Below are 16,761 nucleotides of genomic sequence, written 5' to 3' on the forward strand. Positions count from 1 at the left end.
GCAAGCAGGATGGAGGCCTGGGCTGCCCTGAGATGCTCCCAGGTGAGCAGGACCAGGAGCATGGAGTGGAGGGCAGGCAGACCCCCAGACCTCCCATTGCCCCTGCAGCCACCTTGGCCAGGCTGCAGGGAAGGGAGCACAGTTGGGGCTGGGGGTGTCTCTGTGTGTTCCTGGCTGTGCTGGGGACAGGGTCACGCCTGGGACACTTCAAAGGGCCCCTCGTGGCTGCCTGCTCCGTGGGAAAGCAGCTGAGGGCAGGTCCCAGGGGAGCAGAGAGCAGCAGGGAAAGGCTGCAGGGAATGGAGATGCTGTGGGGAAACAGCACTGGAGGGGGCACAGGGTGGGAGGAGAGGGCTCAGCTCCACCAGTGGCTTGTCCATACCTGAGATCAGCCCTCTGTTGCCCTCTCCCCCAGGCAGCAGCGCTGTGGGGGTGGCACTGGGCCAAGGGGGACGGCCAGGGCAGGGAAGGGGCTCGTGTCCCGCGGGGATCAGTCCAGCTGCGCTCTCGGAAATAGCCTGGATCAACAAACATGAGTCATGCTGGGAGATGCGGGGGTCGGGACAGGGACAGCACAGCCCGTACCCGCTGTGCAAGAGCGCTGGGGGAAGAGCAGGGAAGAGAGAAGGCCCTGGGGCTGCTTATCCCAAGCAGGATCTGGATGGGTGGATGGAAGAGCAGCACGGCTGGGGCTGTCCTGGTGTCACCCGAGCCCCAGGGGTGGGCTTGGTGGCAGGGCAGGACAGCTGTGAGCAGCATGGGCAGTGCTGCTGCTGGGGCTGTGGGCTGTAGTCAAGCCCCAGGGCTGCCCCCCTGCCTTGTCCATGAGGCATTCGGGCAGAAATGCTGCCCTGGATGTTCCTCACCCTGGCTGATCCCTGGGCTCATCATGGGCTGCTGCTGGTTCCACATAGCAGCACTGGCTGCTCAGTGGAAAGCTGTGACTCCTGGCTGGCACTAACCCTGTTTTGTTGTTATTAACCCCATTTTCCAAAGCTGGAATATGCTGTGGTCGGGGCAGGGCTGCCCTGTTTGGCTCGTGTCCCCATGAGGGTCCTGTGTCCCCTGCGGCCCTGCTCTGAGCTGTCCCAGTTGCTCCCAGCAGCTGGGCTGTGTGTGCTGGGTGCTGGCAGGGGTGTGTGCTGCTGTGCCAGGATGGCAGACGGGTGTTGGGGTGGGCAAAGCGGGCTGTGAGTGCTGGTGCCCACATTGCAGGGCACAGAGGCTGGGTGTGCCCCCCATGCCCTGGAGGAGAAGGCAGTGGGCGCATGAAGGGGGGCTCAGGACCCCCTTCCTCAGCCCATTTGATGCACGGGGAGATTCGGCTGCTGGAGCAGAGCCTGTGTTGTCATGGGCACGGTGCCTGCTGTGCCCTCAGGGAATAGCTGCCTGTCTGTCTGTCTGTCTGTCGTCTTCCCCGGGCTGGCAGAGTCTCTGGCAGGGGAGATTTGTGATGCTGAGGCACCCCTGACCTGCAGGGAGCCATAGTGACCTGAAGGGACCCCAGGGGCTGCTGAGGGATGGACTGGGGGACACTCAAATCCCCCCAAGCTGCACCTCAGCCTGTCCCTCAGCAGGCAGGGACCCTCCAGGGCTTCCCTGCTCTGCTGGCAGTGGGGCTGACAATTGCCAGGGTACACAGAGAGGGGACATGGAGGTACCCAGGCATGACAACAGACCCCAAAAGCCTCAGGAGGAGCAGCAGAGCCAGCCTGGCTCCTGCGGGGAGCCGGGAACGCTGCAGCCGCCAGCGGCCGTGCCTCGGGGGCCGCGGCTGCCACTGGGGCTGCGGGGCGGAGAACGAGAGAGGGAGAACGGCAGGGGGATAAAAACAGAGGATAACGGGAGGGGATAAAAACAGCGGAGAACGGCAGGGGGATAACGGGAGGGGATAAAAACAGAGGAAAACGGCAGGGGGATAACGGGAGGGGATAAAAACAGAGGAAAACGGCAGGGGGATAACAACAGCGGAGAACGGCAGGGGGATAACGGGAGGGGATAAAAACAGAGGAAAACGACAGGGGGATAACGGCAGAGGGATGAAAACAGAGGATCCCGGCGGCGGGGAGCCTGGGCAGCAAAGGGAGAACGGCAGGGGGATAACGGGAGGGGATAACAACAGCGGATAACGGCAGAGGGATAAAAGCAGCGGATAACGGCAGCGGGAGAACGGCAGGGGGATAACAACAGCGGATAACAGCGGATCCCGGCGGCGGTGCCCGGGCCGCCCCCCCAGCGCTCCCGAGCGGCAGGGCGAGGGTTAAACGCGTGGGGGCCGCCGGGGGGGGGGCTGCCTTTGAGTCACTTCCTCGCAAGGGGAGGGAGGGAGGGAGGGAGGGAGGGAGGTTTTGGGGCTGCCTCGCCAGCCCGGCGCGCAGCCTGAGGATGAGCCCCGGCCGCTCGCCGCCCCAGCCGGGCTCCCCTGGCCCGGCCCCGCTGCCCGCTCGGATGCCGATGCTGCGCTGAGCCAGCCGCGGGCACCCTCGTGTCGCCTGCCCGGAGCCGAAGCGATGACGGAGGTGTTGGTGCAGCCCGAGGGAAGCCCCGGTGTCGGTACCGGTACCGGGGGCGAGCGCGGCGTGGAGGAGCCCGAGGGGAAGCGAGCCCCGAACACGGGCGCCCGGCTGTGGGGCAGGGTGCGCAGCAAGCTGCTCCGGCAGAAGGTGCTCCGGGTGCGGGGGGCAGCGCTGGGCGCTGGGATGGCTCTGCCGGGCTCTGCTCCGTGCTGTGACCGCTGGGTTGGTGGGGTGGGGGGCGCTGATACGCGGGGCTGTGTTGTTTGTGCGCGGAGCAGGGAGATGTTTGGGTGCTTTGGGAGCTCTCGGATGCTCTTGGCAGCCTGTGAGGTGTTTGTTTTGCTCTTCCCTCTCCCTGTGTGTGCTGGCGGGCTCCCGCAGGCTGAGCTGTTTGCACCGGGGGGTTCTGCAGAGCCCCAGGGAGCCCCTGCCCGGCCCTGGAGCTTTTCCAGGGGGCAGCGATGCTCCTGGGCTGGCTGGGGACACTGCCTGCGTCCCCCTGCTGCAGCCCGGCTCCATCCAGGCTTTCCCAGCTGTGTCGCAGCCACATCAGCCAGAAACACAGAGTGCGGGGATGTGCCACAGAGGAGGGGGACAGCGCCCTTGCAGGCTGTCCCCAAAGCCCCACGGGGCACTCTGGGGGTTTCCCTCGGCGCAGTCCCCCTGCCCAGCCTGGTTTGGCTGTGTGTGTGTGACGCAGCTGCATTAACCTCGATTCAGTGCCGAGCCCAGGGGATTAAGGGGCAGCAGGGCTCTCTGGGGAGGCTGCCCGGCGGCTGCTGCTGGCTCACAGCATGCAGGGGTTTCATTTCCCTGACTCTGGCTTCCCTGGGGCTGCAGGGCTGCATGTGGCCCCGGGGTCCTGCTGGGCTGTGGGTGCTGCTGCTGCTCGGGTCACTCTGTCAGGGCTGTGGATTGCTGATTTTTTGGTTGTGCTTGGCCCCTGGCAGCGTTTGCTGGTGTGGTGGCTGCTCGTCCCACAGTGCTGGGGGCTCAGGGACTGTCTGTAGGTCTGCTGAGGGATCTGTGAGGGATCTGCTTGCCAGGGCAGCCGCAGGAGGCCGGGCTGGGGAAGCTGTGGGTGCCACGCTGATGGGAAGCAGCGCTGGCTGCAGCAGCTCCTCTGGGATCCCCCTCCCCAGGGCCCTGGCAGAGATGACCTCAAAGGCTGAGTCACCAATTTGCTCCCAATTGCTTCACCCCAGGCTGAGGTGGGGTGACCTCATGGGCCTGGGATGTGAGGAGGGGACATGCCCAGCCTGACAGTCCCTGCCCCACCACAGCATCCCTGGGGAACCACCCTGAGGATTTGGAGCCCTGCTCCTCACCTTGGAGCTCTGTGCACTGGGTCTGTCACAGTGCCATGACCTGGAGGTGCCTTGAGGACAAAATTCCAGGATGTGGCCTCATCACCGCAAGTCTGGAGCTGTCCCATGGACAAGACAAGCAGAAGGAGGGGAGGCACCGGCACCAGCAGGACCTCTCCAGAACACACAAAGTGCTGCAGGACTGCCAGGATGCTCATTGCCTGTTCCTCCACAACCTGGGGCCTTGTCCAACAAACAAATAGCTTTGGATAATTTGGGAAGCCAGGATGATGGCAACAAACAGAGGGTGTTTCACCTCACCGTGGATGAGAGCAGCACCACAGGGAATGCTGACCTGGGCATGGATACCACCGTGGCTGGGAGTCCCTGGGATGCAGGAGGGAGCAGCCTGCAGATGTGCTGGTGACCTGGCTGAGATGTTTCCCCAGGCACAGAGGGGTGTTTGAAGCCGTCTGATCTTCCAGATAGGAGCTGACATCTCATCCTGCACAATGCTGGCTGTTTTCCAGGAGTTCCCCACTGACCTGGGATGTCCCTGATCCTGCTGGAGCAAGGCATCTCCCTTCAGAGGACAGGGAGATGGTGCTGGGAGCTGGACAGGGTGTTTGCCAGCGCTGTGTGGGCAGGAGCTGCCTCTGGCTCTGTGGGTGGATGCTCCTGTCCATCCTCCCACGCCTGGAGATGAAGGGTTGGACGTGGCTTTGCTTGAACTGGCGAGTGGCAGCATCGTGTGCTGCTGCTGCTGCAGGAGGGTTAGAGAGCACCAGGGCCAGGCCACTGCAGTGCACAGGGACCTGCCCTAGCTGCAGAGGGGCTCGGGCCCATGGTGCCAGCAGAACTGGCCCAAATTTGGGCCCTGCTGGCTGTTGTGGGATGATTGTGCCCATGCAGGGGCTGCAGGGGAGTGACGTGCTCAGGGAAAGGTCTGCAGCACTGGCAGCAGCCAACCTGGCTTTAATAAAAGCTTTCTTCAGAGCTCTGCTAAAGCCCTTCCAGATGTGAGCTGCCAGGGCCATCGGGGCCAGGGGGACCTGAGGGCTGGGGAAGGGAAGGCAGGCATGGTGGCTGCAGATGAAATTGTGTTGCAGAGCAGGGAGGCTCCTGGCCTGGCTGGGGGATGAAGGGGCTTCCCTGCCGTGAGTGGGGAAAGGGTGGAAGTGCCTGGGACACGGTGTTGGCTGTGGTGGCTCCATGGCAGTGCTGTGGGGGATGCAGCCCTGCAGGGGAGCACAGAGGAGCTGGGGCAGCAGGGCTGGGCTTGGCTGTGCTCTGGCTGCAGTCTCGTGATCCCAGTGTCCAGACCTGCTGCAGGGTCCCATGGGAGCCCAGGGCAGCTGCAGCTTTCCTCCTCCTCCTCCTCTTGCTCCTCCTGCTGCTCCCCAGCAGCCGCAGGGCTGGCACAGAGGGAGCAGCGTGGCTCTCTCTGGGCTCTTCCATGTGCTGGGCTGGAGCAGGAATGTCAGGAACCATTCCTGAGCCATGCTGGAGACAGCAGCATTTCTGCCTTGCTGGGGAATCACATTTTTCCCATGGCTGAGGAGCTGTTTGGGCTCACAGTGACACAGAGCTGGGCATGTGGCAATGCCACTGTGCTGGGTCTGTGCCAAGAGCCAGGGCAGCTCCAGCTTGTCCTTGAGACTGCGGGGTCTTGGTGTGCAGGAAGGGACATGAGGGACCCCACAGTTCCCCCCATCACGACATGCAGGGAGTTTATGGCAGGGGAGCAGCAGCTCCGTGGCTGGAGCAGCAGCTCTGGACATCTTTACACTTGCCCAGAGCATCTCCTGACCCAGCAGCTGCAGGGAGCTCCCGTGTCCTTGCAGGGTGACCCCACGTGCCTGGTGCCAGTGTGGCCTGGCAGCTGCGTGTCCCCAGCCCTGGGAGCCCCCCCCAGCTCCCAGATCCCATCCCCTTCCCCAAGGGGACATCAGGGCCGGGCTGCCCGCCCCGTGCATTACAGGGATCGATGGGGCTGGATCAATACCACCAGCTGGGGACCAAAGAGCCCCAAGAGGCAGCTGCACCCAGCTCTGCACAGCCCTGGGGCCTGGAACCCACCAGGGCACGTGCCAGGGCCTTGGGAATGCCAGCACCTCTCAGTGCACCCGGGGCAGCGTCACCGAGTCCCCCGCTAGCCCCAAAGCCAGAAATAGCAGAGCCTGTCATTCCCAGGGGTTATAAATAGCCTTGGCTATGGGGAGATGTTGTTTTTCTGCATGGAAAACGCTGCCCTAGTTCTGTTTCATCAATCTGCCGCCAGAAATAGGCCTAATTTCTTGGAAGTTTCTTGCTTCGTGGGCGTGGGTTATAGCACTGCCTTGCAGGGGCTCTGGGGAGAGGGCAGGACAGGGGGGCTGGGCCCACCTGGCTTCAGGGCATGGCCAGAGGGACCCCAGACCACAGAGGGATGGGAACCTCTCCATCCTCTGCTCATGAGCAGCATGTTGCCCAGGAAAAGCATATCCTGTGCCCTACACCATCTGCAGATCAGGGGCTTTGGGGCCACCAGGTTGGGATGGCAGCAGGGCTGGCACGAGGCTGTGTCCCCACAGAACTCACAGAGCTTCTCTCCCCACAGCTGGACCCACAGGCCGTGCAGACCAAGAACTGGCACATGGATGTGATAGAGATGAACGGAGTAAGTGGGGTGGGGGACCCACAGCCCCTCGCTGTGCATGCAGCCCCTTCTGGCTTTCAGGGCAGCCAGCACTCACCCCCTGTCTCCCACAGATCAAGGTGGAGTTCTCCATGAAGTTCACAAGCAGGGACATGAGCCTGAAGAGGACCCCGTCCAAAAAGCAGACCGGTGTCTTCGGGGTGAAAATCAGTGTTGTGACAAAGTAAATGATGCAGGGCTGTGGGGCTGATCTGATCTGCTCTGGGTGTGGGGCTGCCCTGTGTCCCCTTGCTCTGGGGCTGCCCTGTGTCCCCTTGCTCCCCCAGCACTGGGGAGCTCGGCCTTTGCTCTCTGCTGGGGATTTTCCTGTTCCCTTTGCCATGCCCATCCTCCCCTCGTGCATGCAGGGCTTGGCACTGGGTTGGCAGGGCTGGGCACTGGGTTGGCAGGGCAGGGCAGGGCTGGGCTGGCTGCCAGGGGTCCCCTGGGAGTCTCTGGTGACAGCTGTGCCTCCCGAGCCAGGCGCGAGCGCTCCAAGGTGCCTTACATCGTGCGCCAGTGCGTGGAGGAGGTGGAGAAGAGGGGCATTGAAGAGGTTGGCATCTACAGGATCTCTGGAGTGGCCACTGACATCCAGGCGTTGAAAGCTGTCTTTGATGCGAGTGAGTGTCCTGGGGGAGCTTGGTGTTCTGAGATCCCCCCAAGCCTGGGTTTGGTTATTGTGCTGCACTTGTGCCAGATGTGCCACTCTGCACAGGAAGGGGCTGGGGGTGAGGAGGGGCAAAACCACCCAGGGATCCCAGCCTGTTTGTGCCTCTGGGCTGGCTCCTGGCAGACACTGAGTCAGGGAAACGTTGCAAATGGATTTGCAAATCGTTGTGTGTCCCATTGCCCAGCCAGGCGGGAACCACTGGGCCTTTCCCAGGCTCAGCCTGGCTGATGGGGCTGTGAACCCAGCAGTGCTGTCCCTGCCCTGCAGCTGGCAGCCTGGCTGGCTGGCTGCAGTGACACAGAGGGGATCAGGAGGGCAGGAGTCACATGTGGGTGCTCTGTGGACAGATAACAAGGACATCCTGGTGATGCTGAGTGACATGGACATCAATGCCATCGCTGGCACGCTGAAGCTGTACTTCCGAGAGCTGCCCGAGCCCCTCCTCACTGACAGGCTCTACCCTGCCTTCATGGAGGGCATCGGTAAGGGATGGGATGGGAAGGGGATGATGCACAAACTCAGTTTGGCATTGCTTGCTCTGGGATGGGGCACTCCCAAGGGTCGTTCCCACTTGGTCCTGGCTGTTTTTGCTGGTTCCAGGCCAGCTCTGCTCCCCAGTGCTCACACAGCGGCTGCTGGGAGGTGTCTGGCTGTGGTGGGTCCTGCTGCTGCAGCAGACCCTGTCCTGAGCCCTCTCCCTCTGTGCCTCCAGCTCTCTCAGATCCTGCTGCCAAGGAGAACTGCATGATGCACCTTCTCCGCTCGCTGCCTGACCCCAACCTCATCACCTTCCTCTTCCTGCTGGAGCACTTGAAAAGGTAAAGGCCCAGGGGCTGCCTGGGATGGGTGGGAGGCGCAGGATGGGTCTGTCTCACTGGCTTTGCTGTGGGGATGGGACATGAACAGAGTCAGAGCTGCTGTTTGATTCCTGTGGTGCCTACATGGCTGATCCCAGACTGGAGGCTGTGCTGGTGCAGAGCAGGGCAGCAGCCAGGGCCAGCAAAAGCAGCTTGGGGCAGGCATGGAGTGGTCCTTTCCCAGCCCTTCCAAGAGGGTACAGCTCCAGGTGTGCCCCACCTGCCCCATCTCTCTGGGCTCTGGCATATTCCCCAGGCTGCAGCTTGCTCAGACCCTTCTCTGATATCACTGTTGGCTTTCCACATCTCTCCTTGGACCCTGTAGGATGCTGGGGGGGTCCTGGAGCTGTTCTACCCCTCCAGAGCAGCCCTGGTGTGCCAGGACCACCGGCTGTGGTGCCAGCAGGGTCTGGGCTGTGCCTGGCCAGTGATCCAGGTCAGCTCTGCAGGGAGCACACGGCCTCTGCAAACAAGGAACACTTGGCTGCTGCAGCCGGCGTGCAGCTGCTTGGATGAGCTCTGCAGGGAGCAGCTGGCCTCAGCACAGGGCAGGAGTCAGTTGGGAGCTCTGCAGTGTCCCCCTTAGCAGGAAAACAGCTCTGTGTCCCTTCCCACCAGTCCAGCAGTAGTCCTTGCAAAACAAGATGCAGCAGTCCTTGTCACCTGTCAGCAGCGGGTGGCCAAGAACCAAGGACACTCAGCTCTGTGGAAATGTCCCAGAACTGCAGGTGACACCTCATATCAGCTATCCCAGGCTGACTGCAGCAGTTTGTGGTTTGACAGGCTTCTTGGCCCAGATGAGGTGCATCCAAACCTGGGGACTCAGGGACTGGGGGTCCCTAGGGCCCCAAAACCCAGGGATGGTACAGGGCTGTGGAAGGGCAGCAGAGCAGAACAGAGCCTGGCCAGAGCTGGGGCTCATGGCTCATGTTACTTGCATCATTAAATTTTTTTTTCTGTTCCTCTGGTTTGGCTAAAACCAAACAGAAAAAGTGATTGATGCTGGGGGATGGAGAAGGAAAAATCCATTTCCATCCTGAGAACCGGGCACAGCCAGTTCCCACATCTGCTCCCCTGGCCGGGGCTCAAGCGAGCAGCCTGTGCCGGGGAGCACAGCTGCCTCCTAACATGGCAATGTTGTGGTCCTGCTTCCCTCCGTGCTGGCAGGGCTCCCACGGGGCTGTTGGGGCAGGGAGCCTCGAGGGGAGTGGGTGCAGGGGGCAGGGGCTGTGCAGGGCTCCCATGCCCTGCGGGCTGGGGAAGGGTGGAGGCCCCGCAGTGCAGGAGTCAGGGCTTGGTTGCTGCCACATCACACCCAGGGCTCCCAGCCAGGCCCAGCAGCTCCAGCAGAGGCCGTGAAGGGGGCAGAGCTCCCTGCCCTGCACCTGGCTTTTCTGAGGGCTGCAGAGGGCAGTGGAAAGCTGGAGGTGCCCCACTTCTGCTGGGAGAAGGGAGAGCAGCCCTCGGCCTCCACATCACCCCATGGCTCCCCACTCCTGAGCATCACTAAGGGCTGACACTGCCTCTCTCCTTTTCACCCCACAGGGTGGCTGAAAAGGAACCTATCAACAAAATGTCTCTCCACAATCTGGCCACGGTTTTTGGGCCGACACTTCTGAGACCCTCAGAGGGGGAAAGCAAGGCGCACCTCACCTTGGCCTCTGACATCTGGTCCCACGATGTGATGGCCCAGGTAAGAGCTGGGTACTGGAGGGGTTCACCTGCCTGTCTGGGTAGATTTGTTACTTTTTGCTGGATGGGACAAGCTGGGAGGTGGCAGCTCTTTCCCCTTCTGTAGTAACACCCCCCATTTACCTTCTACAGGTCCAGGTCCTTCTCTACTACCTGCAGCATCCTCCCATCTCCTTCAGCGAGCTCAAACGCAACACACTTTACTTCTCCACGGACGTGTAGCCTGCAGGCAGAAGGCACCAGCTGCAAACACTCCAGCTCCCTGCTGGGGGACACGGACTGGACCACAGCCCCCAAGGGAGACCAGCCCACACCCAGGACGGTGCTGCCTGCAGCTCCTGTACAATCATGTTCCAGTGGCCCGGTCCCAGCAGGTGCCAGGCCCTCTCTGTAAAGTAGTCGTGTCTCATGTCCCTTCTTGTGTTCAAGGATTGTTTTTATGTATATTTGCTCAACGGAAGAGGTAGTGACTGACAAGGGCTGTGGACACAGGCTTCCCCCTTGGCTAGTTTTCTCCTGGACTCCTTCCCGCCCGCTCACTCCTACCAGGCACCCCCTGCCTGAAGCCTGCAGTGCCCCACGAGTGCCTGTTTGCTGCCCAGCTCCCTGCCCACGCCTGCATGTGCAGCACTGGCTCGCTCCGAGGCCGGGAGCTCACGGGCCTCCCTCCCTCCCTCCCTGGTGACGGTGACACCGGCCCCGCTTTGGCTTCGCTGCCTGCGCAAACGTCGGACCCTGTGCCTGGATCCTGCTCTGCTCCGAGCAAACTGCGACCCCGAGGGCAGAGGAGCAGGGTGCTGCTTCCTGCCTGCCACGGCTCCTCTGGGTGTTTCAGGCCAGTCCCCTCTCCAGCCCCGTGCTTTGCCTGTGTGTGTGTGGCGTGGCGGTTCCTCCCCTCGCTGGATTTCGCCTCTGAGTAGTTATGGGGTAACCCCTCACACAAGGCTGGAGCCAGAGGTGCTGTGCTGGTCTGGATCCACAGCAGGCTGCAAGGATGGCCAGCCAGAGGCAGGTTTGCTTTCTGCACCATGGGCTGACCCCACGTCTGCTCTGGCACTGATGTGGTCGCACATTTCCCCAATTTGGAAGTTTGGTGGGGAACAGGGTATCTGCTGTACAGTTCTGTCTCTGCCATAGTGAGGCACTCACGCCCCTGCCAGCCCAGCACTGCCATGAGCACTGCATGCACCCCGTGGCACAGCATCCCTCCCGTGGCCACGGGGACAAGGAGATGTTTTATCCCTTCCTTGGCCTTCCCCGCTGCACTGAGCACATGGCAGCACATGGCCCTGCCTCGGTGGCAGCCTGGCTGCCAGAGGCAAGTGCTCTGCAGCAGCTGGATGGTCACCCAGCCTGGGAACCAGCACAGAAGGATGGGAGGAGGAAAGCCTTCATGGCCCTTGTGACTGAAGGCAGAAGTGCTTTGTTCTGTCTTTCTCCCAAAGTGGTTGCTGCTGGATTAGCCGTGCCCAGCCAGCTCAGGTTTGTTTGTTAGTGGCTCCAGTGACCCCTCCCTCCCAAGCTGATGGCTAGAGCTGTCAGGCCATGTCCCAGGGCAGGACAGGCTGCCCCAGTGCTTGGCTCCTGGGATGCCCCCCACGCTCCCATGTAGGTGTTGGTACCTGTTGGGACACAAAACCTTTCGCTCTGTGAGCTGAGTCCGTGTTCTTGTGGGAAAAGCCCCCCCATGTCCCCGACTGCGTTGGCCCTGTGCTCTCCTGTGCCAAATGGAGATGGATGAGAAGTGACCAAGCCTGTCCCCCACAGCAGCGTTGCCTTTACCCTCCCAGCTATTGGACTGTTCCAGGTAGAGCCCAGCCACCGATGCACCAGGTATGTCCTCAGCCCCCTCCCTGGGGAAGGCAGCACCTGCCAGCCCTGCACCAGCAAAGCAACCAAGGAGGGGAGGTCTCAGTCCCCCTCCAAAGGGCTCACACTCCAGACCCTGCTCCTCTTGACTACCAGCTCAACAGAAGGGAAACAGCACTGCAGAAAATAACCAGGCGTCTGTCTTGGCCCTGGACCCAGTAAGGAGGCCGAGCTTTAGATCTGACTGCACAACAGATCCCTGTGTGTGTCTGATTTGTTACATGTGTCCAAGTCTCTGTCCACTCTCTGTCATTCCAGATGGAGACTCTGTACAGCCAAATCTCCCCCTGTGACAGTGGCTGGAGGCCTGGTCCCCACAGCCCAGCACAGCAGGCTGTGGCTGTCCCCATGACTGGCTTTTGCTTGTCCCTACAGGAAGGAAAAGAGGGGGGTGGACTCTTGCAGCTACAGGTAGAATAGAACTGTTAATTAATATTTGACTTTCAAAAGTTGTTAAGGATATATTTTTGTTTGTGTTCTGTTTCAATTTCTGTAGATTATAAACTTTAAATGGCTGTAAAACCTCGTGAGGAGAAAAAAATGTTAATAAAAATGCAAAGCCCCGATATTTGCACAAAAGAAGCCCTGTGGTGTTGCTGTTTGCACTAACTGATCACTTTGGCATCACAGCTTCTTCTTTCTGTCGTGGAATTCTTGCTAGTTGCACTTCAAGCCAGTGGTATAAGCACAGGCATTGTGCCAGGCAATCTTTGAAGAGACTTCTTATGGTTTGGGCTACATCCTTGCATTTTGGAGGAAAAAACCCTGGACTGTCTGGAGCCAGGCTGTTTAATCAGCCTAGAATTACTCAAGCTTAAAATTCAGCTGACTTGCACAGCTTCTGGCCTGAGGATATTGAACAGGCACAGCAAGGGACATCAGGAGATCTGGAAACCTCATCTGATAGATCACATGGTGCTTGCTGTCTCCTCACTTCTTTCCATGTGGGAATGGGAGCCAATGTGCCTCCAAACTGACCACTGTACCAGCCAAAACACACTGCTAGTGCTGCTCTTCCAGGTCAACAAGGGCTGTCACTGTTCTGGGATGTCCAACTGTGGATGCAAAGGAGGGGAGGTGAGTGGGAGAATCCCTATTAGTTGTGTGCACTGCATCTGAATTGCCACTGCCTCAAAAAGATCAGAGGGAGTGTTTGCCTTTATGGAGTGGCTCGGTGAAGGTTAAAAATGACCCTCTGAGGTCTGAGAACAGAGCTTGGTTAGAAGAGCAGGAGGGCAGAGAGAATGCTAATCAGAGAGGCAGCAGCTCCTTGAGTTAACAAACAGTTGTTTTGATTTCAGCACCAATTTTGGGCTCAGAAAAAAACTGAGCTGAAAAAAACCACTCACTTCTCCCTGTGTAAGTAACACTGGGGCACTTGGAGGTGGCACAGGGATGTGATGGGAAGCAGGCTGTGTGCTGAGTGGGTGCCCAGTTATCTGTCAAACACTGGTTTATTCTCACAGCTCTGCTTTCTAAGTCTCACTATCAAACTGCTGGAACTAATGGGGTGTGCCTGGGGCAATTAAAGCAGTAGCAAGATTGCACTCCCACAGTGAGGTTAAATCAGGCTGGCCAAGTGGCTACAGAGAATTATACTTCAGTAACAACCTCTTTTTTTTCCCTTAAATTGTTCTGTTCATCTGCCAGTAACCACAGCTCTAAGGGTAAGGATTCCTTTCTGCTTTTGCCTTTAAAACATGGTAAAGAAATCTGGCGCTCATCTCTGTACTTGAAATAAGACAAGTTGTACAGATGGTGGTTTGTGTTCAGATGATATTTTAAGAAAAGCCTGGAACAAGCTTATTTCTCCACAGGATCTTACCTCTCCCCAACAGAGTAGCAAGCTGCAAACTGGTAACTGTTAAAACACTTGCAGCACCTTCAAATATGTGACAACCTAAATCGCCGCATTTCTCTTCGAAGACTGTCCTCCTGCCTTCTTTTGATGCCAGCAAACAGACTTAATCAAAATCAGCCCCAAAGGATCGAAAGAGCTCAGAGTCCAGGCATGTTTCCTGGAAACTGACAGTCAGCTGATGTGTCCTGGAGATGCTGCTCTGTGCCTGGCTCCATGCTCCCCTGCTCCCCCAAGCCTGCCTGCAGCAGCTCGCCAGGGCTCGCAGCCAGGTCGCTGTTAGTCATTCACACAGTGGCCGGCGCCACCCCGACTCCAGAGGCAGTGGAAAGGTAAGCGTGGTGCTTGTGCCGTGGTGCAGGCTCTCAGCAGCAGCACTGCACAGGGACTGTTGCTCCTGGCTGTTACCGCAGGTAGTAATCGACTGCGGCGGAGAAAGCGGCGAATCCTCCGCAGCCGATCACGCCGGCCTTCAGCCCCGCTGCAAGGCAAGGGTGGGGACCATGAGACAAAGCAGGGGAAATATTCTTATGCCCAGTAACTTGTGCTCACAGCAGCAGGAACCTGGCAGTGCCCTCCCAGGGGACAGTGACACTGACACTGCCTGATGTACAAACCCTCCCGTGGCCACTGCTGACTTTACTGTGCTCTCATCTGAGCCCTGCCAGTGCCTTGGTGGGGTTAGGAGGGAGAGGAAGAGCAGCCACTGCTCTGACAGCTCTAAGAGGATTAGGTCTAGGACAAACACAACTTAACAAGCTCAATTAGAAGCACTTTCAAGAGCTTTCTTTTTGTTTGTGCTTCTTAAAACGGGACTGTTATTTTTCTTAAGGAGAGAGAGAGAAGTTTGATATTTCTGATGAGCAGAGCAGCTCTCTCCTACTTGGGCATTTTCCCAGATGTTACCACTAAAGGAAAATCTCCACTAGTGCTGCTGGACTAAAACCCCACTCCTCATTCACATGTAAGTAGAATTGTCTGTTTGAACTGATACATGAGAAAGGAGAAAAGCATTTTACACATGGTACAAATGAAGAGAGCTCTTTAGTTCTAATTTCAGAGAAGAGTAGCGGAGACAGTGAAATGGCAGATGTGTAAAGCTCAGTTAACAGCTTCTGTTTGTATTTTTGGCTCTCTCCCATGACACCACAGAAGAGTGTGGACAGCCACCACCACCTCCTGACTTTTCTTTCAAGTGAATTTTGTTGATTTTCCTCTATGACCAACCCTTCCTTATCCCCACTTATTCTTGGAGCTGACAGCTCTGCCAGTCCGGAGCACACTCTCACGCTGGCCTCACCACATCCCCAAGCAAGGAGGTTTGTGGTGTGTGTGCTGTACTGAAAACATCGTGTGCTGCACAACCAAACCCACTCTTATCACAGAAACAGCTCCCAGCAGGCACCACCAACCTCTGAAGCCGATGGCTCCTCCCGTGATGCAGCCGCTGATAACGCTGTTCTTCCAGTCCGACTTCCCACGATACTGTGGAGTTACAAATCACAGCCAACAAGGAAATATGGAATAACACCCAGCATCTGTGCTAACAGCAAGAAAGGTTAAATGCCCTTCCATCCCCTTCTCAGCTGAGGGTGTTCTTCCCTCTGCTCTCAGCAGATGGCCCTGCACTCCCAGACTCGCAGGGCAGGGAAGGGAGGAAGGAGAAGGGAACTGGGAGAGGTGAGACAAATCCATGTGGTGCAATGCAGTGCTGTGGGAAGGATCGTCAGGTGAGGCAGGACAGAACACAGCCCTGAGTCTAAAAGTGCAACAGCCACATGAGAGCAGCCCTGAGCCTGGTCCTTTGCACAGTGAGAGTCACAGCACTTGCTGACAAAGATGGACTATTGCCATAGCCAGGACATGCTGGATTTTCACCAGTGCAGAGATATCTTTGTTCTGCTCTGCTGTGCAAGCAGATACACTTTTCTTTTAGATAAGTTACACTTCTTAACTCATTGTGCCTTTCAATTAAAAGGCAGGACTCAAATTCATAACAGGGTAATTTTCCTATTAAAAAAACCAGATGACAGATTTACCACTGAGCTGCAAAAGGTAATTTCTGACTGTAGGGGCCAGGTGAAAACCAGCCTGTTACTCAAGAACTTTCATCAAATCCCTTTCTGCATATGGAATTTTTAGACACTCAAATTACCATCTTGCAACTCACAGTCTGACATTTTACACAAGCACTTGTAGCTAGGGTTTTAAAAAGTAATGCCTATGCTTGCCAATACAACTAAGACTTAAAGGATGTTGCTACTGCAGAAGAGTTCTTCATTCTGTCAGAGAACAGCAGCTCTGAAGACAGATCTCAAAGCTGAAAAGCTTTGCTGGCCAAGAAAGAACAAAGCAGCCTACTCCACTGCCCTATTATAAACAGGATATATGTACTTATTTGGACCTAGTAGAGGATTCTAAAGGGTACCAGAAAACATTTATTAATGGTTGAGAGGCTCTTACTCACAGATTCCACCACGCATTCCGTGCAGGAGAACATGGCACCCACGATGGCGAAGTTCTTGGCGTAGGAGATGCCTCGCTGCCCCATGTCCTTGAGCACCTCTTTGGCCGTGGGCGTGCGGTAGGGATCCTTGGGATCAAACCCCACGTTGGTGTCGATGCCAGCTGTGAAGATACCGAACGCACCTCCCAGAACAAACCCTGTGAGAGATAAACAATTAAATTAACTTGGCTGGGCTGGAGCAGCGCGTTCCCCGCAGGCAATGAAGCGGCTCTGCCCCTGCTGTCTATGACAGGGCAGGAATCCCTCGGTGCTGTGGACACCTGTGACAGCCCGGGCTGTGTGAGGAAAGGCCATGAGCATCTCCAAGAAGGCAGACACAGATCGCTGCCTGCGACATGCGACAGGCACTAGAGGAGGCTTAGGAGGGAAATCAAACAAGGGCACTGCAGCCTTTTCTCCATCCGCCCCTCTCCCGACGCCACAGGGACCCCCGAACGACCCCAGAGCCGCCGCACCTCCCACACAAGCCAGCGCCGCCTTGAAGGGGCAGCTCTCCATGACCCGCTCCACCATCTTCTGCTCCTCGCTCTTGGGCGGGCAGGGGATTCCGCCGAAGACGGCGGGGTCCCAGACGCGGGGCTGCCGCTTGTCGCCCACGAGGTGCTGCAGCAGGAGGCTGTACTGCAGCGGCTGCGGCGGCGGCGGCGGCGCCGGCTCTCGCGGCGCTGAAGGCGGCGGGGCCGCCATGATGGCCATGCACACCCACGGCCGCTCGGCGCCGCGTCCGGGCCCGCTCGAGCCACCGCAGCGGGGGCGCACGGGAGTTGTAGTTCCACAGCTGGGAG

At 58.4% G+C, this 16,761-nt stretch overlaps 2 protein-coding genes across 3 annotated transcripts in view; one reads left to right on the forward strand and one right to left on the reverse strand.

The window, feature by feature from the left end:
* Positions 1-12,173, forward strand: part of ABR (ABR activator of RhoGEF and GTPase) — a 30,165-nt gene extending 17,992 nt beyond the window's left edge. Inside the window, exons 1-8 of one of the 2 annotated variants that reach the window (XM_058037881.1) lie at positions 2,385-2,663; positions 6,423-6,482; positions 6,575-6,684; positions 6,984-7,123; positions 7,521-7,655; positions 7,886-7,991; positions 9,576-9,723; positions 9,855-12,173. In XM_058037881.1, coding sequence (XP_057893864.1) covers positions 2,511-2,663; positions 6,423-6,482; positions 6,575-6,684; positions 6,984-7,123; positions 7,521-7,655; positions 7,886-7,991; positions 9,576-9,723; positions 9,855-9,944 — 942 coding nt within the window. In that variant the 5' untranslated portion in view covers positions 2,385-2,510 and the 3' untranslated portion in view covers positions 9,945-12,173. Of the gene's footprint in view, positions 1-2,384; positions 2,664-6,422; positions 6,483-6,574; positions 6,685-6,983; positions 7,124-7,520; positions 7,656-7,885; positions 7,992-9,575; positions 9,724-9,854 lie in introns of those variants that run through there. The other variant, XM_058037880.1, reaches the window with a different exon arrangement.
* Positions 12,174-13,353: 1,180 nt separating this feature from the next.
* On the reverse strand, positions 13,354-16,672 carry TIMM22 (translocase of inner mitochondrial membrane 22). Its single transcript, XM_058037882.1, has 4 exons — positions 16,432-16,672; positions 15,917-16,113; positions 14,862-14,934; positions 13,354-13,930 (listed from the first exon to the last, which is right to left on the reverse strand). Exons 1-4 carry the CDS (start codon positions 16,670-16,672, stop codon positions 13,854-13,856), a joined length of 588 nt encoding a protein of 195 aa, XP_057893865.1. The 3' UTR covers positions 13,354-13,853.
* Positions 16,673-16,761: the final 89 nt, after the last annotated feature.

This window comes from Melospiza georgiana, chromosome 19, assembly GCF_028018845.1.
Source record: "Melospiza georgiana isolate bMelGeo1 chromosome 19, bMelGeo1.pri, whole genome shotgun sequence".
Classification (NCBI taxonomy): Eukaryota; Metazoa; Chordata; class Aves; order Passeriformes; family Passerellidae; genus Melospiza; species Melospiza georgiana.